General features: G+C 37.8%; 1 protein-coding gene across 6 annotated transcripts in view; it reads right to left on the reverse strand.

The window, feature by feature from the left end:
• RELL1 (RELT like 1) overlaps positions 1–18,717 on the reverse strand; it is a 127,788-nt gene extending 109,071 nt beyond the window's left edge. For 5 of the 6 annotated variants that reach the window (XR_012055565.1, XR_012055564.1, XR_012055563.1 and 2 more), the window contains exons 1-6: positions 18,273–18,717; positions 8,177–8,416; positions 6,386–6,457; positions 5,097–5,154; positions 2,295–2,534; positions 1,460–1,642 (exon numbers count right to left, since the gene is read on the reverse strand). Coding sequence is in view for 1 of the 6 variants with exons in the window: in XM_072928062.1 (XP_072784163.1) it covers positions 1,462–1,642; positions 2,295–2,534; positions 5,097–5,154; positions 6,386–6,457; positions 8,177–8,416; positions 18,273–18,702 (1,221 nt within the window). In the remaining 5 variants the exon portion in view is untranslated. Of the gene's footprint in view, positions 1–873; positions 964–1,459; positions 1,643–2,294; positions 2,535–5,096; positions 5,155–6,385; positions 6,458–8,176; positions 8,417–18,272 lie in introns of all 6 variants that reach the window. The other variant, XR_012055561.1, reaches the window with a different exon arrangement.
• Between the last annotated feature and the right edge of the window lie 3,608 nt (positions 18,718–22,325).

A 22,325-nucleotide genomic window follows, 5' to 3' on the forward strand; every position in this document is an offset into this window, starting at 1 on the left:
ACAGCAGCCACTAGACACCTGTGATTTGCCAAACTGTGCTACAGATCAAAAAGTGAAACACTGGCATAGACAAGTCTGGTCTTATAAATGCCCAGAATAAAGATGCTTATTCCAATTTCTTAATTTTTGAAACCTGAACTCCACTTCCTTGCAATTTAGCCTATCACTGTCTTCTTATTTACTGTGGGGAGGAAAAAAAATTACCTCATTACCCTCCGTAACTTTTTTATTACTTGGAAGCATACCACATCTCCAAGTCTCTTCGTCTACAGCAATATTTAAAAAAACCTGGTTATTAATGATGAGGCATAGAGGCCAGACAAATACATTCTGCTTAGTTCAACAGTTAAACCTGTGCTGCCAGTAAGGGTTGGGAGGAAGTACCCCACTGCATACCAGCTCTCTATTTTAACCTCAAGATACTGAAGGATATTTGAGTCTTGTTGCTTTTTTAAACAGACGCAGTTTTCTCTTTTGCATTTCCCTCTTCCATTTGAGGTTACCAAGGGTTTGACACAACATAATTTTATCCTCTCTCTCAGAATACAGAGAGTTTGGCACTGTGCACTTTGTCCACTTGCTTCAAGCCCAATACCTTTAATATGTCACCTTCTTCCCTTCCACCCTTCTTCCTAAAGGGTCAAGTCTTAATTTTGAATCACATTTGTTTAAAATCACATTTCCCCTTCAAATTATCCACAAGCATATCATCAAATAGAGGCAAACCATATTAACTTCCAGGATTTTTTTCCCCTCAACATTCTAAACTGTGAAAAAAAAAAAACCACAGTGAGGATTGCATTTCAAAACCATGCTGGGCATGTTTTCCACAATAGAGTAACTCAAGCAGTTCACTGAAGTTTAATGACTCACAAGAAAACCCCAAACGCCAGGCTTAGTTAGATCCCTGTGAGATCAGCAGCTTCATGTAACTCCACTGCTATTAGTCAAAGCTCCACAGATCTATCAGAGAAGTATCTAGTAAGCAATCATCTTATACAAGTATGCAGTAAAAAGCAGCAAGCATAAAAAAGCAGCTGTAGTTATTGAATAACTGTAGTTATTCCAGTAATACAACCATCACCATAACTTGTTTGTTTTGGACAATAAGCACATTGCCACGAAATCTGAGCCATTGCCAAAAAAATTATATGCAAACGTTTTATCTGTTGGAATAGTGATGCCACACCCACAAAAGTTATTTCAACACCTACTCTAATTACAAAGTCTGAATACACAATTAAGATAAGAATTTGGCAGAGAAAAAAAGCCTTTCCTAATTTAGGATTAACTGAGTGGCCACATGCAATTTTTTCAGACTTGTGTAGAAAATTTTGAAATTGAAAGATGAGTTTTCACACAGAACTGATGCATTTTCAACTGTACTGATTACCTTTACATATTTCACAACATAACACTTTCAGAATGATTTCCAAACGTTCAAATGTGTGATACTTGCCTTTACTCTGAGCTTCTCCTCTCTTGCATCTCCTGTTTGGCAGGCGTGGCAGGTGCTTCGCTCACGTCCTGTCTGGCAGGCGTGGCAGGCATCTCACCATTGACACTCTCGACGCCACTAACGGACATCAAGCTCTTCCTCTCTTTGGAGTTTGATTTGTGATCCACTTTTGTGACTCGAAATCTGAGGTGAGCAAAAGAAAGTGCAATTGTATTTCCCCACAGATGAGTTAGATCATTCTCAGGAGCAACAGCATAGAAGAAACACATTTCCAGGTCCCAAGAACAAGATATCAGAGCAGACACCTACGTGGATGCTGCTTCACTTCAGAGCATCTTCCTATCACCTACATATATTTCTAGTACTCACGACTGCTGAATCACACTTGCTTGTGTTTTGAAGCAGAATCCACAGATTGCATACCACTTCTTAGAATAGTAATTTTCAAAGACAACTACAATCTAAGGTAGGCATTAAAAATAACTAAGAGAATGAAGCGGTTTCTGTAGCCTTACACTTACTTGACAAATACCAAATTCAGAAAAAGAAACATTTATTAGTGTGCAATTCTTGCTTCTTTTTAGCCTGTATTAAATGAGCAAGAGCCTTAAATTTACACCAACAGTAAATCTCCATCTTTTTACATAGTTCTTAAAAAAAAAAAAGAAAATCACATTTACTTCTTCCAGAAATAACTTCAGTCTAATAGTAGCAGGGTTGTTAAAAAAAAAAATCACTGACCTTATAAACAGAGCAGAATCAGTGGATACCTGATCCAGCACTGGCCACTGTAGCATTCTAAGAGAAGTATACAACAAAATGACCTAAGCCTTACCTTCCCACAGAAAGGACTGTAACTTCTCCAATACGACTTCTTCTGTTCTCTTTAGATTTTTGAGCTGGCTTTATAAGGTGCCATCGTTTGTGACTACAGCGAGTACAAACATCCTTTTCCACCACTCCTCCGACAGTATGGAAGTGATGGGCTTTGCAGCTGTGTCTGAATGGAACAACACCTGGTGACAAAGGAGTCCCTGGACTCATAGGACTCTCAGGAGAGGTAGGAGATAACGGGCTGTAGGATAAAAAAAAAAAGAAAATTTAATGTAAAAATAGTATTTTTAAAATACTATTTCTTAAAAAGGAAAAAGTATTAAATCAAACCTTCAGTTACGTCCAATGAATAACTAGTTTTTACAGGAAACATTTATTTGTGAGGATGTCTGGCTTACAATAGTATATTCTTGCAGTTAGAATCACTTTCACAAACTAATTCAGCTGCAGTCATGTGGTTAAGGTAACTAACACAAAAGGCAATTAAGAGGGGGGAAAAAATCAGCCTGAACAGAAGAGAACAGGTTATATGGACTCATATTGATGAAGACATTTAATAAGCTGATTACACTCAGAAAAAAACTATCTTGGAAAACTACAGAAAGTATTTCAGAATTGTTACAGGATCTCAAGGAACTCTAAGAAGAACACAGTCCCACAATATTGAAAGGAGGCAAAACTAAAATGTGTACCACAATGACTAGAGCAAACAACACCATTCAGTTTCAAGGGAAAAAAATAAAATGTTAAGTACCTAGAAAGAAAAAGCAGTACAACATCCAAAAGGCATTTGAGGTTAACTAATCAAATCAATCTGATTTTCCTCAAAAACAGAAAAACAAACAGGTATCATAGACAGAAACCAGTTGTACTTATTTTTGGACTTTAGCATCAATTTTAACACTGTCTTGTAACACAGCAGGTCAGAGAGCATGAAAGGTGAAATAACTGTAGAGTAAGGCAGCAGACCTTGTAAAAAAATTAAAAACACATACAGAAAGTAATATCTGTAAATTGCTGTGAAACTGCAGAGACATACTAAATGTGGGTTTTTTTTGGTCCTGGTAATATTCAGTGCTTTAAACAGTTCACTGGGTAACAGAAAAGAAGAATAGCTAAAGTACCCATAGACTTTGGGTCACCCATAGCAACTGTAGAGATCGAGATAAGAAATTAAGATGAGAAGACAACATGCATATGAAAGACACTGACACATACACAAATCTTACTAAAAATACTGGATGTACTGCAGTAAGGACAACAAAAATTCTCGGTGTTTTAGCAGAAAGCCTTTACCTAAACCTAGATTAAAAAGCAACAAGACATATGACCATTCTTCAGAAAAAGAGGATCATGAGCTGAACATGAATCATTTACAATGTTTTTGCTTAAAAAGGACAAAACAGTGGAAATAACAGAAGTATAACTTGTGAACCTAAATTTACATTACTCAGCATTAATCATGCCAGATCTGATCCTACCATGCAGGTTTTGAAATGTTGTTTCAAGAAATACAAACAAACTGCAGAGAGTCCAAAGGGGAACAGAAAGAACATGCCAGAGAAGACTGAGAGTTACTTGGATGCTTATTTTCAAAGTAAAAATATTGACAAGAAATATTTAGTCTCCAAATATGTAAGAAAATGCTATTAAAGAAAATAAAAGTAGTTCAATACCTGAAGTAAAGACAAAACTAATGGCTTCAAATGAGAGATGTGTAGATTTTACTCAGCCATAACTACTTCTATAATTAGGAAGTTTTATAGTGCACTGAACTTGCAAAGAAATACAGAGGATTTCTAGTTGATTAGAAAAGCTTCAGGAATATCTGTCAGATTCTGCGGGAGCAATCATTTCCCCTCCTATTTGCTCTTCATATTTTAATTCACCACTGAAACTAGTCTAAAATGCCCAAGATAACATTACACATGCCTATGCAAAAAATTCAAATAAATATCTCTACAGAACCATAGATACTTAAAAATATCTATACTTGAGAAGAAATCCCTTTGGAAATTCAAGTTTTTTCAATAACCAAGCCTCTCACCATTAGAATAGGTGTTTAATGGTTGTTTACTTAACTCTGTTTTGCGGAAACTATATACTGCTACTTCTTTTATAGGTGACACAATACTATTTGAACTTTTATCTCCTGTGCCTTGAATATGAACACAAGGTTATATATGAAGAGTATTGAGAATCTAGATATAGCTAAAAGTACTCATGTACAAATACAAGCACTTTTACACATATGATGCATCTACAAGTTTTTTTACACATACAACGCACCTAAGGCAGAGATGCTTTCTCTACATAATTATCAGAACAGGTACACAGTGAAAAATCTTAAAAGGTAGGTCAACCAATGTCTATTATCAAAATTATAAAGAAAAAAGTAAACTAAAAGCAGACACAGAAAAAGATGTCTTGTAAGTTAGCACCTATACAAATGAAATTAATGCTGTTCTGTTCTTTGAAGCCACAGTAGCTTTGGACTAAGCCACCTTGTACATAACTTCTCCCCAAAGTAAACCAGTATTTGCAGCATCTGTAAATCTTTAGCCCAAAATGCAGTAAAACTGTATCATGCACCTAGAACACATAACCAGAAGAGCCAGTCACTAACCCAGGATATATGTTAAATCTTAAGGACACAAACACAATGGAAAATCAAAATCTTATCCTCTTAGCTGGTAACTCAAGCAAGCAATGTAGTCTTAGAAGTGTTCAGGAAACAAAGTCCTTTGAAAGCATATGCTTTTAGTTGCCTCAGGAAACATGCATTAAAATGAGGAGTAATTACCTTTCAGGTTCAAAGACACTGCTATCTGCTACCATGGCCTTTAATACATCAGCATTTGCTGCAATGAGAATAAACAGAACTCTTCAAAAGTGAACGGTTCTAACTTCAGAAAAAAAACAAAACCAAAATCAAAGTTCCTCAAAGAAATTTCATTTAAAAGAAAGATGATTGCATTATGTATCTCCAAAAAAAAATCACAAAAGAAAACTGCAGGGAAAAAAAGCTAATATAATTCTATGGGTAATCTTAACACAAACTACTAAAATTGCAGTTCATATTGCACTCAAACCTCCACCCCAATGCAAGCCATGAAACGCAGCCATCTACACAAAATTCCTGAACAAGATCTCTGAAACACCTCACCTATTTAACCCAAGTTCAGATTAAAAACATCAATTTAAGAGAGCTGTACAAAATGCAAATTCATTATCAGCCAAGACCTACCAATTGCTCACTTCCTATCAAAACACATGAATTACCTAATCCCAATCTCAAGGAAAAATACACAAGCTCAAAGTCTAAAAAAACCCAAACCACAAAACCCAAAAATCCCCTCATGCAAACCCAAAACCATTGCTTTTCCAGAGGACTAGTTTTCATTCAGATGTAATTCAAAGCCAGTTCAATGGTCAGAACTCTGATTTATACAAATGTAAAATCAAAAGTTTCAAGGCTCTTGTCCCATAAAAACATCCAGTCTCCTAAACATTCCTTCCTATATTCTGAACTAACCAAGCATACCACGGTGTGCTTAACTATGGTTTTGTTTTCTCAGTCACATCTTCCTCTTTATCCTTTACTTCGCACACACATGCAGATAACATGTACAGAATTCAACATCAGTGCTATATACCCAATTGTCTCAGTTATGCACAAGCCTCTCATCAGACAAGAGCTGCAAGAATCACTTCAGGACAAGAAGTTTAATCTAGTCAAAACATAAAATTTCCACAGGCTTTAAATACTTCCACTAAGAAAGCAACCTTGAGCTTTTACTTCACAAACAAAGCAAAAGGCTGAACCAAAAAGACCCAAATACGTAAACAGTTAAAATATCTGAAAACGCAAGACCTGAATTTACCATACAAAACAATTTTCAAATAAGCAAGAAACTTCCCTATTGTCCCTGAAGTAACTGCCTTGTAAAGACAATTTCAAAGAGCTAAGAATGAACAAATTGGTTATTAAATGAAAGCACGTGAACATACCATACATAAGACTATCTGAAAAAAAATTTGTTATAGAATACCATCACAAGGGCTGCTAACTTCAATGGCACAATACTATACCTTCATTTTTCATGATGTAGTTAACAATTTGTCCCACAGTGTCACTATTCTCATGTATAGTTTCATTCATTTCTGTGCAAAGAAATAAACATGTTGTCAGTATCCTGGCCTTATGAATCAAGAACTGAACTATTTTAAAAATAAATAATGATAAAAAAGTCACAACCAAAACAGAACACACACCAAAAGAAACTACACTTTTAAAAAGAGGCAAGATCTGTTGTCACTATGGAGGGATAGCTTAGATAAGACTTTATCATCCTTATTCAGTAAAAACTATGAACATAGGTTTATCATCTGTACATTAGCCCAAACAAATTCAGCTAAGAATTAATTAAGCTCAGTGTTTTCACATACATACTTCAAAATTCCTTCTCTAGATAGTAAGCAGGAGACAAATAAGAGAGCAGTATTTCTAATCCTAACAACAGGGACGGAAAAAAAAAAAAAACAAAATGTTAAACTGTCTCACATCAGTATTCTAAAACAGATACTACAGGCTTTTAGTATGAGGGGGATTTAATTTCAGATTTTCATTACATTTACAAGGACGTAACAATTGATTGATTTTTAAAAAACTGAAAACTTTTGAAACAGAACGCACCCATTAACAATATTAAAAGCTCCCCTAGAATAATCTGCAAAGACTGAAGAAGATTAATTGGGGAACTAAAACAACGAAGAGGCAAAGCTGTGTCCTTCCCTAATAATTATAATGCTTTACTTAAAAAAATGGGGTTGAGGCCAGTTTGATAGGCTAGACTCTAAATTCCTCTCTTACGTAGTAAATTAGGCACTTCCTGATCTCTGTGCCCACACTTCATCTTAATACCTGCAACTTGGCAATGTCACTTAGAGGCAGCTCCTTCCTGCCACTGAGACATAGGGCATGTCCCCGTTTCACTACCACTCCTGCTCCAGTCAGGGGAACAAACAGATCAGATAGCTCACTCACTGCACAGCTGCCCCAGGCAGTTAATGCTTAAGAACACACTGACACATCATTACTGCACCACATGGGTCTACCCTTACCACAGAGCCACCGCAATCTGCACTCATTATGAACCTACTGAAAGAAATTAATTGGTAGAAAGGAAAAAGAGTATTTACAAGTGACTTTAGTTCTTACTTACATTTTACAAATGCTATACCATGTTACTATAGGCCTTCCCACCTGGTAACACCCTTTTTTTCCTCAAGTAAGAATAGATGGGAATAAGAAACAATAAAAACAAGAGCACAAATGAACAAATGTTAGGATAAAAACAAAGGCATCTTTAAGGAAAAATTATAAGCAGCATTACATAAAACAGAATAAAGATACTCAGTCCAAGGGTTTGGTTTTATAAAGAGCAGGAAGAAGAGAATGACAGCACAACAGGAACAAATTAAGATTACAAAACATAAAACAAAGACGTTAGGCTTTAAATGGAAGCTTTTTGCCACTTCTCAGCTAGCACTATGTACACCAATACTTTGTTGTTAACAGCACGTAGAATGCAGAAAAATGATCTGGTGACTCCATCTGTGGAGCTGCAAACAAATATAGGGATACTTTGATCCCTCTGAAAGCTCTACTTAACGTTAGCAGACTTGCATGGGAAAAGCGGAAGACGCCTGGATTTGACTGGCAGAGATCAAATCCCAAGTGACATGTCTCTACAAAAATATTGTTCTTAATACTGCTTTGATGTAAAATATAGACACAGAAATGACAGAAGACTCACAATAAATTATTTCATACTAGTAGCAATGTACAGAAATAGGAATTTTTTTATTAGACTTGATTACCTATTTTTTCATCAATTTTTTCTTCTTCTAGTTCTTCAGCTTCTGTTGTACAACGGTATCCTTTTTTCTTAAGGATATGGCAGATAAGGATCCCCACGAGACCCATGATGAAGAAAACAGGAACCAAAGCAAAGGCAATATACTCTAGGTGCTCAGCCTTGCCATCATTGCCATCCATTTTAGTTGTCAAAGTAGTTGTCTGTAAGCCATGGCTTGACAAAACCGAGGGAACCTCTCCATCTATGTAAATCAATAAACAAATGTATCACTATACACTGTACATCCTTTGAAAGAATTCAGAAAATTACAAGCATGGCCAAATCCCCACAGTACCTTCTGCAATGATGAGGAAAACACATACTCTGCTGGCTGAGAACTTACACCAGAAACAGCAGATATTCCCTCTTCATCAAACAATTACAAACATCTAATATCCAAAAAGCCTGTGTGGTATTTCTTCAATATAACAGTGAAGAACCAACCATATTGTAGCCTAACAGGCTTGTTATCTCAAATAGAGGGCTCACATATTTCACAGAAGAGTAACACTACCATCGCTTCTTGTTCTCATCAGCAAGCAAAATGCTATACCATTCCTCCAGTCCAAAGTGCATGTAAAATTACCAATAAAATGTGAATCCTTCCCTAATATGAGAGTAAATACAGGAATTAATATTGACCCTTGCATAGAAAAATTATCAGGTGTGAAAGAAATAGCCTTGATTTCTATTTTTGACAGTGGGAATTCTCAAAAGAAAGAGCATCCACCCCCTACTCATCAGAATAAGGTGGGTTCATTTTTTATTTGTCTGAGATCTGGAAATCATTTTGTATTAAGACTTGAAACAGGACACGAAAAATTTTTTTTTGCTTGCAAAGAATTTAAGCAGAAGCATTGTCACACACTATATCCACAATTAAGCACTTTTGTTTCATTTAAGCTCTGAATTTCATAGATGTAAACTCTATGCTATAAAGTGGGATTCTGATCTATCAAAAGTATAGAATATTTACATTAGACAGGACACTTGAAGTTCATCAGTCCAAATGCTGCTAAAAGCAGCACTGATTAGATCAGGTTTTGCAGGTGAGCTCCATCCAGATGATGAACGTTCCACATTTCTGGACAATTTCTTCAATATTAATATACTTTTACGTCCAATATACACAAAGAAACTAATACCACAGTACCTTCTCCCACATCAAAGTGTAAAAAGTTCAACAGCTCAGATAAATCCAAAATTACATGTTGCATACACAAAACCTTTGCAAACCCTTAGAGCTTATACATATTACCCACCCTATACAATAAAAGTTTACACATTATTACCCCCATCCTGCATTTCTACCTTCTATTCTTCTCCTCCACTCCAGCTGAACATAATTTTTTGGAGTAGGAAATAATGACAACAAGGAAGTGTTTGTTATTTATCCATCTATTTCAAGATATTTCCCATCTACTTGTATTGAAATGGACAAGGAAATTCACAATTATTCCATTCATCAAACTGGCTGAAGAATAGAATAGTCAGCAGAAAACCATTTACATGACAGGGACACTTTCACAGCACAAATCTATAGAATAATAATCCTTTCCTTTCAAAAACAAAAAAAAAATGGAAGCCTCCAAAAATTTGCAGAAGGAGCGTTATTCCACAAACATCTCCCGCACTGACTGCATAACTACATTGCATTGAGAAACACCAGTAAGCTGATAGACAGCAAAGAGAAGTTTGGTATTTACCCTAGTTTTCTTTATTCCTCTAGAAACAGTAAACCTTTCATTTTAAAATATTTCTGAATTTTTCACAACAGTCTCAAATTGTCAGTTGGGTAGTATGAAATACACAAGACTTGCTTGAAGTGAAAACAATGAAAATTATTTGAAATAACAGCTGATAAACCCCAACTATCAACAAGAAAAAAAAATGTATTAAGCATTTTGCTAAAATAATTTCCTAGGAAATAGTAGAAATGCAGAAAAATTGAAAGAAGTGCAAACAAATTACTGAACACATCTCGAAATGTTAAAGCAGAATCTCAGGATATTTGCTTTGGACAAAACCAGATGGTCTAGTTTGTTCTCAAAACCAAAAGAGAAAGCTATTCACTTTTAAGAAGCTATTCACTTTTCAATCCAACAGATGACTTTATGCAGAAATTATCAACATGTAACCTTCAGAAGCTTTAACATATGCCTGAGAAGGACAATTGAAAAATATCTACAATTTAACACTTTAAGGTTGCAATTGTTTTATACTGCAAGGAAACAAAAGACAGGAAAGGGTAAAGGATAGAATCATGTAACTGAGAAAACTGATCTTACATGCAATTTTTGCCACTTGGATTTACTTTGATTCTAAGAATTTATAATTCATGCACCCATTATAATTATAATTCATGCTTTAATATACCAAAATATATTTTTTTTCCCTAACCCATCAGGTAGCAACAGCCATAAAGTACTCCAGTTAATCCACAAAAGTAGTTTCATTTACTAGGCAAGAGAAAAGCCATCACACCAGAGAAGTATGACCTGTATCAGAATCTAGGAAATCCAACTGAAACAGTATACATCACAAGCTCTTAAGGGTACTAATAAATAAGCACCTTTTATATTCAAATATAAGACAACAACAGGCAGGTATTTTGGATTTTATTGCACTGTATCGATTTTGGGAAACACCTCCCTACTATCAACATCCACTTGCTTGTCAAGCTATTTTGTGGAAGGGTCATAAAATTTATTCAACTCAGCTTCCTGGGTTTTCTGCCTCTCTTTGTGGCAAGAGTGGTACAGACTGCTCAAACAAGTATCTATTTTCTCCATAACTATGGCAGGCAATTCCCATCAAACCTAGAGAGCAAGGGGGGCTTTTTAACATAGAGGTCCATGCCTCAGGCTTTCCATGTCACAGTTCACTGCAATTCCTCCAGATCCAAAGTGGCTTCAGGAGGTCCCTTCCCATTCAGTTCTCTGCTACCCCACTCACTGTGCTCCTGACAGACTGTAACCCTGAAAACAGTTTTTAACTGGATTACTGAGATAACCAGGTTTCAAGAAACGAGGACACAAAAAGTCTTTCGTTTTTGAGCTGTCATTTTAATGACTCAGTATAGCCTGAGGTTTGGCAAACTCCTCTGTTAAGACAATCCACTGACTGAGTATGGTGAAGTGGGGAAAAAACAATGAGCAAGGATAGACAAGCACATCTAGAACACACATCCCAGAGTAATCGTAGTAACTTGGAGCCACAGGTTCAGAGCATGTTCAAAAGAAAAGTAGCATTAATTATGTGCGCAAAATGTTTAAATGTGAGGGCAGTATTCAAGGCCAGGCCTTGAGCAACCTGGTCTAGTGGGAAGTAGTTCAAGGAGGGCTGGGACTGAGCGATCTTTAAGGTCCCCTCCAATCCTCAGTATTCTATTATTCTATTAAAAGAAAGTATAATGTCCAACACAATTATTTTTAAATCATCAACTTGAAATCCCGTCAGCTTGACACAGCCACTGAAAACACAGATAATATTTAACACCATCACCACCCTCCAAAAAAGCAAATTGTGCCTATACTTCCTCCAAAAGGAGAATTGTGCCTATACTGGCACTTTTTTTACTGGCAGAAGAATGTTGAAAAAAATTATAATTTATCAACTGAATATTCTGTACCATAGATTAGTCTATTAATAGGGTTAAGGTTTACAGAGGTTTTGAACTGTGAAGGAAAACATACTTAGAAGTATTTCTTTCATTTAAAAATTCATTAAATGAACATGGATACTTCAACATACCAGATTATTTACATAGGCCTATGTAAATAGCCACTTTTCTTTGGTTGTAATTAGATACCTAAAATTCAACAAGAAACAAATATTACTAGTAAAACATTGTATCAATAACATATCTATAAAAACACGTTATTTACACAAAGTCCAGAAACTGCTTGATGCCATTCATTTTTTGTTCAGACACAAAAATTCATGAAAATCAATGCAAAAATCTCCTAGAAGAAATTAACTTAGCTAAATCAAGTACTTGGTGCTGTGTAACCTTACAAGCAGAGCAAAGCACACAGCTTTCATTATCAAACACCCTACACAGTCTGCCCTCAAAACCCTTAGCAATTATATCATAATGCAAAGCTAAACCTTGAGGACCTAAACAAGCAATACATTTTACATCCCAAGTCACAACTATATCATCCATTGTACATTCCCTATTCCTTTTCCCCAGAGGCACATTATGCTTCTATCAGACTGTTGATAGTTCACCTCAGTCTCGTGATGCATGATGGTGTTTCTCAATGGTTTTAATCAGGCCATAGCAATCTTCCTTGACTTGAGACAATTCATAAAAGAACTGATTTGTTTCAGTGCTTTGCTGTCCTGGCATTTTTATACAGCAGTCATTGTTTATCAGTCTACATATGAAACTTATTTGAAGATGTAATCTAAATGAAATTGTTTAGAAGTGATATTCAGCACACTTAGTGATGCTTAAGCTGTAAAAATTAAATTGCACTCATGCTACTAATTCAGATCCCATGTACTCATTTGCTTAAAAATGAATATATGCCAAGTACTGCAATTGAACATTGCCTGCCCTTACTTCATCCTTACCTAAGATGTAAAATATAAAGATAGTCAACCTCAGACAAGTCTTTTGGTTCTAATCACTGTTACTCAGATACAAAGGCAGTGTTCTTCCACCTCAGCAATTGCTCAAGACAAATTACAGCACCTCCAGGAAACAGAATATAAGAGGAAAAAAGTTAGCAGATAAGTAGAAAAATATTTTATGCTTCATTAAATTGCAATTTTTACATGGTATAGACAAACTTTTCATAAAACACATGAGAAATTTCTAGAAATATTTAATCTTAATCCTATTTTGCCCAAAGTACAACTCAGATTCTTGAAAAACAAATCTTTTTAATAACCAAGATCAAAACAGTTTAGTTCTTGTATTAGTAATATACAACTCAGCATTAAAATAATGCACTGTTTTCCTAAATCTCCTATACTAAATCTAGGAAGGATCTACACCCATCTGATTACTTTAAGCACATTCCCCTTGTTTTTGCATTGTTTAATTTAGAGAAATGATTCATAAACAACAATGCTATCTTCTCTCTGCTCTACTGGTAAAAAATCCCATTTAGTTACTCTGGATTTTGCCCATTATGCCCAAGCCATTTACCTTTTATGGCATGTCTCTGAAAAAGGTTTGTTTAAATGTTAAGAATTTGGTTATTTGAGCAATCTATCTGCTAAAAATAAGTACATATATATTAACTATCTTCTTGTCCATGAAGTTTAAGGAGTTACAGGATCATATTCCCTGCTTTTAGACATGGAAACACGGATATCAATCTCACAATATACAAACTATTGTTGGCCTTAATGCTAATTAATATTTAAACAAATTAAATATTATACATATAACCTATTTAAGTACAACACAAATGAAATATTATGGTATGGCACATTATTTGCTAAAATATCTACGCTAAGCACAGCTGGAAAACATGCCTCAGTAGCAGTATCAGCTTAGGCATTTCTCCCCCTCCTCACCAGTCAGGCCAGTCTATGCATCTGCAGAAAAAAGGGCCATCACTTATGGTTCAAATTAATCAGAGAGCATATTGTCTGCATAGGTGGGTTTTGGTTCTGTTTGGGGCTTTTCTGGTGCTTTGTCTTTTACTTTCTGTCATACCTGGATCACTCAATTATCAATTCACCACACAGACCTACACACTGCTGCTAAAAGCTTTGCTGAATCTTTCTGTGGCAATGCCACAAGGAGAAATGGTCAGGCAGCCTGTGAACCCAGCTCCCCCTGCAAGAGACACCTGATGATGATACTTAGTGCTTCATCCTCTCCTGGCTCTAGAGGAAGTATATTTTGAACTACATTAAACACTAACCACACTTCCTACCTCCAGGACAGATATCAAAGGTGCATGGATCATAGAATGATTTGGATTGGAAAGGACTTTAAGGACAATGTAATCCCAACCTGTCACCATTGGCTAAGACACCTTCACTAGATCAGACTGCTCCATCTGGATGTTCTCCTTCACTTAGAGCATTCCTTTTAAGTATCATTTAACGTAAAACTTTTTATGTTAAATTACATGCTTTCAAAATCAGGCATAAAAATAAAAACTCCTTGTTTATTAGCTCAATTTCCTAAGTACACGCTAAATGCCAAAATCTCAAGAATTTAAGAAACTAACTTTACTTGAAAAACTTGAGTTTTAGTGAAGTCAATTCAATGCCAGCTTGTATCTCCTAGCATTTCAGAAGTGGTGGATATTTCCTCAAAAGAAAAGAAGTTCTAAATCAGTTGTATTCTTTCATTCAGTACCTTCAACTTATCAGAGATACAGGATTCTATTAGAGATGCAGTAGTGGTTTCTATTATCAAGTAAAATTTAAATATTTTTAGGTTCTTAATTTAGGTGCTTAGCAGGGAAATAATTTAGGTAAATCATTTAATCTGATGGTAATCATGTGTTCATTTAATACACATCTTTAATTATTTTACCAATAGTAAATTTACCAAGAGTTTAATGCAACTTCAAAATAAATATACTTTTTACGAGTTATCTGATTCAAATAGCATTTATCTATTCTGGACACTACAGTTAAATTGCTTTTGCAAAGCTAAGCAGATGAAATTACTAGCAATTTCAATCACAAGACAAAATATACCACTGCCCAAAACACACACACAAAAAAATAATTAGGAAACATTAGGACTTCTCTGCCTTACTAGTCAGGTGGTAGCTACAGAAGAGAGCACACAAACTATAAAAGTCAGTAAAGAAGAGGTTAAAAAAAAGTTTATTTTCTAGAGAAAAAAAAAACTCTTAACTGAAGAAAACCTATTCCCTACCACTTGCTTTGTCTATTGTTCAAGGAAATTGTACTTCGGGGAATATGCTTAAAGTGAGTAACAAAGGAAAGCCAGCTATCATCGAAGAAGAACATTCAACATTTGTGAATTCCACTTAACTTCTAGCTTCCGTGTAGTAATCAGAACCTACAACCAGAAGTGAAATAAGCAGGAAGTGAGATGACAAAAAGGAAGCCACATGATGAAGGAACGTACTGACAACTAATAACACAATGCCAATTGCCTTAGAGGTTAAGCAGGGCTGATTAAGAATTTCTGTTAAGAACAGACTTCAAAGCTTTCATCAGATTTGTCAAAAGCAGTATCTCAAGGAAGTAAGCAGAAGGATCAGCCAATTTTCCTTAAAGCTCATTCTAAATGCACCTACTTAGTGAACACCAACAGTAAGATCCAGGCAGCAAGTCTCAGGCATGACCCGAGACACCAAACAGCATCCATGGTACCCAACATTGTGTTCACAGCCATAAAACACCAAGCTTTTCAGACTAACTCAGGCCAGAGCCTGCTAGGAGTTCTTACATTAGAGACAAAATCTCTGGCTCACCAAAGTCACTACAAAAATTCTGACTGTAGGCAAACTTTGCAGGAGGTCTGGAAAGAGAGCCTTCTACTCTGAGAGACAAGTCTCCACCCTGACAAGATCTTTACTAATGCTAATTTTTTCTGAATTACACACTCTACCAACACATTCAGTAAATTGCAGAAAGTTTTAGATTGGCTTCTGTGAAAGCCCGAGGGTAGGGTGGGGATTCAGAATGGATATGCCTGCAATGTAAGGTAGGTCCTACTCACAGCTAATATATAAATATATAGCTGGAAGTATTACTGTATAAAGCATATAAGATTCAACGATTTTGAGTGCTGAAATAATTGCAGCAAGCATTGCAATTCCCTCACAGCCAGAGAGAGCTTGTGAAGAACCAACATGGAAGACCAAACGTCTAAGTCCCCACACCATGAAGGCATCTGACATTATTTAGAATTCAATGAGAATAAAAAATAACAGTATATAGAGCAGTTTTGTCTTGCTGAGAAAGGGAAAAATTTAAATTTAAAGGGAAGTAAGATTTAGCCTGTTCACTGTGCAACACAGTATGTGGTTGATAATGCTGCATTAACACAGAGACAAAAAGCTTATGGTTCACTGTTTACCAGTACTAAATTGCAGTGCTTATGGTGTAATTGCTCTGGTCACTACTTGAGCAGCATATAGCTCCCACGGCAAAAAAACATAGAACTGGTGCATTACATTTGTATTTCTGTTGTAAAATTGTTCCTCAAACTTCAGTTTTCAAATACAACACACTCTGCAAACAGCTACGGTACATTTAATAAAGCACATTTCACCAGTATGGCTGTTAAAAAGCAATTAACTAAAATCCTTCCTGGACAGATCACCTATTTAGTACTATTGCATATCATTGGTTAAATTTATAAGTTGAGCAACACTAAATCAATGTCATCAAGCACATTGTATCAATGAATTTATGTAAGCTAACAACAATTCTCACTAGTTTACAGGAGTCAAAAATCAATTTTAACCCAAAGTATCTCTTATGGGAAGAGGTATACTGTGATCTCGAGATACTGCAGATACGTTGGCAGAAAGCACTTAGAAAACTGTGAGAAGAAAATTCTTTCATAGCTTTTGCCTCCCTTGCTAGACTTGCCAATTTTTGCCTGCATAAGTACAACCCTATTCACCTAGACACCTGACTAAATTGCTGCTGTTCATTAAATCTATAAACGCACATAGCATACCAAGAATTCTCCACCCGCCTTCAAGTTCAATAAAGCAATCCTGAGTATAAACATTCGTAAAAAGTCAGTATAAACCTACATATACACATCGTTTCATTTACTAAAACATCTGTTTACAGCCTCTTCAAGATACCACTGGTAGGTAAACTGTGTAGTAATAACAGCATGTATAAATATGCAGTAATTCCCTGAAGTAACAGCCAAAGAGCAAACTGTTTTTTATCTGTTAACCAAAAAAAAAAAAAAAAGCATATATATATATATATATATATCCATCCTCCTCACAGTTTGCATAGAAAACCTCAGGTCCTCAGATAGCAGCCACCAGGCAACATAAATCTGAACTTCAGGGCGCCTAGTGGTACTTTTTTTTTTTCCACTCTCCTGAAGCACCTTACATGCACCAAGTAATATTTATATATAGAAAAGGAATGCCAGAAAGACAATAAACATTTCTGGATTTATCCCTTGCTAGTAAGTATGGCCACCTTAACTGTTTCCACTAAGTTGAAAATTTACTCTCAAACAAGCTGGGTACACTGTTACTTATGTCATACCACTCAAAGGTAATACAGCTGATCAAGCTGAAAGTGGAAATGAACATCAATTTTTAAACAAAGTGTTTGAGCATCAGAGACAATACACAAAAAAAAGGACACTTCAGACTACACAGGCAACAAATTTGGTTTCGAGATTACCAGTAGCACAATAGCTGTGGTTAGACATAAAAAAATGTCATTTTAGACTAACTTCCTCTGCAGATTGTATGTGTGCAAGGGCTCTTCAGAGTTCCCAAGGGTTACAGTCAACTTTTCATTTCCAAAACCTAAACACTAAGCCAAGCTTAACCTCACAAGTGAGGATAAAACAATGCTTTAATGCACTTCTATCTTATCATCAGATTCCAGCTGAAGTGAATCAACTACGAGGACTTGTCAGACTCGAGCTCGTACAGCTCCTTATAGTTTTCGGTTGGAATTTTGTTTTCCCCTCTCCACTCCTGGCCATGCTATCCCACACCCCCAGGCCGGGCTGTCGCTACAGCAAGCACCCGCAGCCCGCCCGAGCAGCGCCTCCCCGAGCGCCCCCGCCGCGCTGCGCTGACAGGCGGGAGAAACTTCACCGCGGAGCCGCGACCTCTTCCCAGCCCGCTCCCCCGGGCTGCCGGGGCGCCTCTCCTTGCCGCTCTCCTCCCTCGTTCCCCGCGGAGACTAGAGCGCCGCGGACCCCGAGGAAACCGCGTCGGGCCCCGGCAGAAGCAGCAGGCTCAGCCCAGACATCCGAGCGGCGAGAGAGGCCGTGCTGCCCAGCGAGGTCAGCCCGCGGAGCCGTACAAGGGCCGCCGGCGGGGAACGAGGGGGTCGCGGATTGAAGCGTCCCACCGCGGCGAAGGACCGAGGCCGCAGCAACCCACCGAGAGCGGAGCTGTTGCCCAGCCCGTCAGCCATCAGGCCCAGCGATGGCGCAGTCGGCGGCATCCCGCCGGTCGCTGCCGGAGCCTTTCTCGATGCCTTGCCCGCGCTGCGGGGCCGCTGCCGCCCTGCCCGGCCCGGCCCAGCGGCGGCAGTACGCGCCCTGCCCGCACGGCGCCTGCGCGGGGCCGCCGGCCCGGGGCGGTGCCGCCCCGCAGCACCCGCCCTGCTGGGGCTGCTGTGGGAGCGGGCGGTTGGGCTGCTGCTGCTCAGTTTTACCGGGGCTCCAAGGCGCTTGTTGTACGCTCCCGTGGGGCTTACCCGAAGGCACCCCACACATGAGTTTAGTATTACAGCTCCCAGACGTGATTTCCTGAGCCCGGCAACCGCAACGCTGGGGTGCGGCGAGGGGGCCAGATGGGCGCGGGGCATCGTGTCCTGAAGGGCCCGAGTGACTCCTTGACGCGTTTGCATGGCACTGATCGTGTGCCACAAGGGCTCCCGAGTGCCTGAGGTGCAGGGCCACCCTCATGGAGCTGCCCTCGGGGGAGCCTTTCCCCCAGGCAGGTTTGGGTGTGTCTTCCAATGGGTTTCAGCTGTGGCCAGGGAAAGTTTCTCTGTCACTGCTGCCTCAGGGGCCGTCTCGTTAAGCTGGCAGCGTCTGGAGCAATTGAGCCGCACCAGCATGGAGCCTGTTCCTGCGTGGAAGATTCTTCCTGTAAGGGCAGCGCAGTGCACCTGCCCCGAGGAGCCACAGGGACTTGTGAAGTCGCTGCCACCACGGCAGCATTATCACCAGGACACACTAGCATTCAGAAACTAAATGTGGCCCTGGATTCACTGTCCCTTAGCATGTGAGGGCATTGCTTCCACTCAATCTGCTACCTCTTCCCATGCACTAGGCCTGAAATTCATGCTTTATTCCATAAATCTTCACTGCTAAACTTGAGTTTGGTTTTATACTCTGGTAGACTAACTCACATGATTAGAGCTTGGCCCACTTTGTATTTCAGCAGCTACAGCTGGACTTTCCTACTGGCATGGCATGAAACTAAAGACTTATTCTTGTAGCAAGGCAGAGGCAACTTTGGCTTCCCAGTACTTCCAAATGGAATACTCTAAATTATTCTAACCTAAATAATTTATTGACTTGCTATTACTGATTTTGAATACCTAAGGTAAACTCCACTCATTTAAGATACAATATTGCAATAATTATAAAGACAGATTTTTGAATGGGTTTTTTCATCTGGTATCAACATTGTGCACAGAAATACCCTTATCAACCCCTAACTAGACCCATCCACGGGTAGATTCAGAATACCAGACTGGCAGCTTCCTGTTTGGGACAATCACCCTGATACCTCCTCTCACTACTTCCCAGTCTCCTTTTCTAGTAAAAAAAATATGCAGAAAATTATGTATTGTAAATGCAGGCGAACCCAATGGGAAGAAATGATGATGTCTGACTCAATTCAGAAGGCTGAATTATTTCTTTATTATAACTATGCTAAAATACAATAACATAATATATAAAAGGAGGATACTAAAACTGCATACAACTTTCTCTAACTCTCTCACAACTCGTGACCCTCTCGCCGAAGTCCAGACACAGGTGGATTAGATTGGCCATCAGGCTCAAACAATCATCACCAGAATCCAATCAAGCACTCAGTCCAGGTAAACAATTCTCCAAACACATTCCACATAGGAAAAACAAGAAGCAGAAACAGAAATTGTTTTCTCTTTCATTTCTCTCTGTGTACCTCTATGAAATATCCTGAGAGGGTGAGAAATGTGCTTGCCACAATTATGTTCTCAAAAATAGTACATAAGTACCATTTCCGCAATAGACAGAAGTGCTCTGGAAATAATGAGTTTTAACCCTTTTCCTCTGTGCTTGACTGTCAGCTCTATTCATGGCACTAACTGTAGTTACTATTTTTTATGCAATTATTGTTTTTTTGGAGATAGAAGTATTAAAAGATTAGGGTGATTCAGTATGTGAGATGTTTATAGTTGGAAATACCTCTTCTCAGTCAAGTAGACAACCAAAACCATGAAAACTCAGATTTTCTTACTACTTAGTGCAAGACTTATCTGTTTATTAGCTAAACTAATGAGGAGCTAGCAGAGCTGTCCTTTTCAACACAATAGGCAGTCAAGAAGCAGGACACAGGGTTCTTTGCACTTTTAAAAACAATTATTTCTTCCTCTTAGGTTTTCTACAGAAAGTACTGTGCTTACCTCAGTTGCCTCTGCTCCATCTCTTACACTTTTATTTACTTTTGTTTGAGGGTGTGGTTCTCTGTCAGCTGCTCTCAGTGTCACAAAAATGACAGACTTGGAGAGATATAAAATATTCCTTCTCTTTTGGGCAAAGTGCAGCACTGCAGATCCCAGCAGAAAGGAAATGGCAAAATGCAGCAGGATTACTGACCCATGTCTGCCTACACGAAACAAGCTCACCAGAGGTAGGGTTTAACTCAATCTCCCTCTGACTTCAGAAAGAAAGACAGTGCTTTTTCTTTTATTTTTTCCTTTTAAGATTAGGGAACTAATCTGGTTTTACAAGCAGGGAATTGGCACAGTTTCTGAGGCAGTAGCTTCCTGCCCTTCTTCATCCGCTGGGACAAACACCCTTGGGCATGGGGAAGTTATCAAATTAGCTTTGCCACTAGAAGATCTGTGAAACCATCTGTCAGCTTTTATGAAAAATAATAAATCTCACTCAAAACATCACTAAGTTTCCTTGACAGTCTCAAAACTAATTTTCAATGAGGTTTAATTGGCCCAATCTATGTCACTTATTCGTCATGATTTCTAGAATGCATATTTGGTTTGTTCCTATTACTGGAAAATGCAATCAGTTGGGAAATATGCAAGCAGTTTTTCTATTGCAAAGTAGTCAAGAAATTTTGTTTAAGTAATATTTGGCTCTACCCACTACTAAGTCTTGAAACTTCAGACTAAGTTCCAGTGTTGAATTTCTTTATTGGAAGACCTTTTGAGGAATTCATTTTTATTGGTAATAATGCCTGAACAAACCAGACAACTAATTGTCCTCATTTGTAAAAGTTACAGAAATAATAAACATTGGCAGAAGTAAGTAGAAGACAGGAACCATTGTTTGCACATCTTAAGTAGTGTGGTCTTAAACATCACAACAAAGAAAGTAACACTGGAAATCTCATGTCATCAACCCTTTTATGTGACTTAATGAGATACTTTATACTGAACTAGCAGGATGCTAATTTCACAATTAATTATATGTATATGTAATTACATATTAAAATCCATCTATTTCAAGTATGCACAAATACCTCGGTGTAAAACTAATCAATGGTAGTGCTAGTAAAACATGAATAATTGAAATTCCCTTTGAAAATCAAATTATACATAACCCACATAACTTAATTGTTCAGTTTTATTGCTAGAATCACAGCTAATGCTGTCTCTGTTTTCTAAGCATCCTTTCCACAAGCATTTTGGTATGTATTATCTATATATTCAAGGCAAAAATACTTCCAAAATGTTTTCAAAAGTTGCATCCAAATGTTAACAGTATTTAAAACATGTATACACATCAAAGAAGTACTCCTTGGGAGTGGTAACTTACCTGATGGTTACTTTATAGCTTGTGTATTTGTTTATGGAAAATGATGTGTTGAAAGTAAAAATTCCTAGACCCAGACAATACAACCCACCTTGGTGTTCCATGTTTGGCTGTGGTGCTTAGCTGCATAGTGGAATTAAACCCCAACACTTGGAAACACTTGGTATTTCTGACTCAAAGTAGCTATATTATCAAGCCATTAGTGATGGAAAAGTAGTAAGGAACGCTCCCAGCAAAGGATATAAAAGCTAGATTCCTAATTAGTGCTTTCCACTTTTCCCCGCAAGCTGCTGTTTCTGATGATGAAAGTAAAAGCATTTTTGAAAGGTGTTGTTAATGGGCAACCTGGTCTGGTGGAAGGTGTGTGTTCCCTGCCCATGGCAGGGAGTTGGAACTATTAAGGTCCCTTCCAGCCCAAGCTATTCTGTGATTCCATGAT

Source organism: Taeniopygia guttata, chromosome 4 (assembly GCF_048771995.1).
Source record: "Taeniopygia guttata chromosome 4, bTaeGut7.mat, whole genome shotgun sequence".
Lineage (NCBI taxonomy): Eukaryota > Metazoa > Chordata > Aves > Passeriformes > Estrildidae > Taeniopygia > Taeniopygia guttata.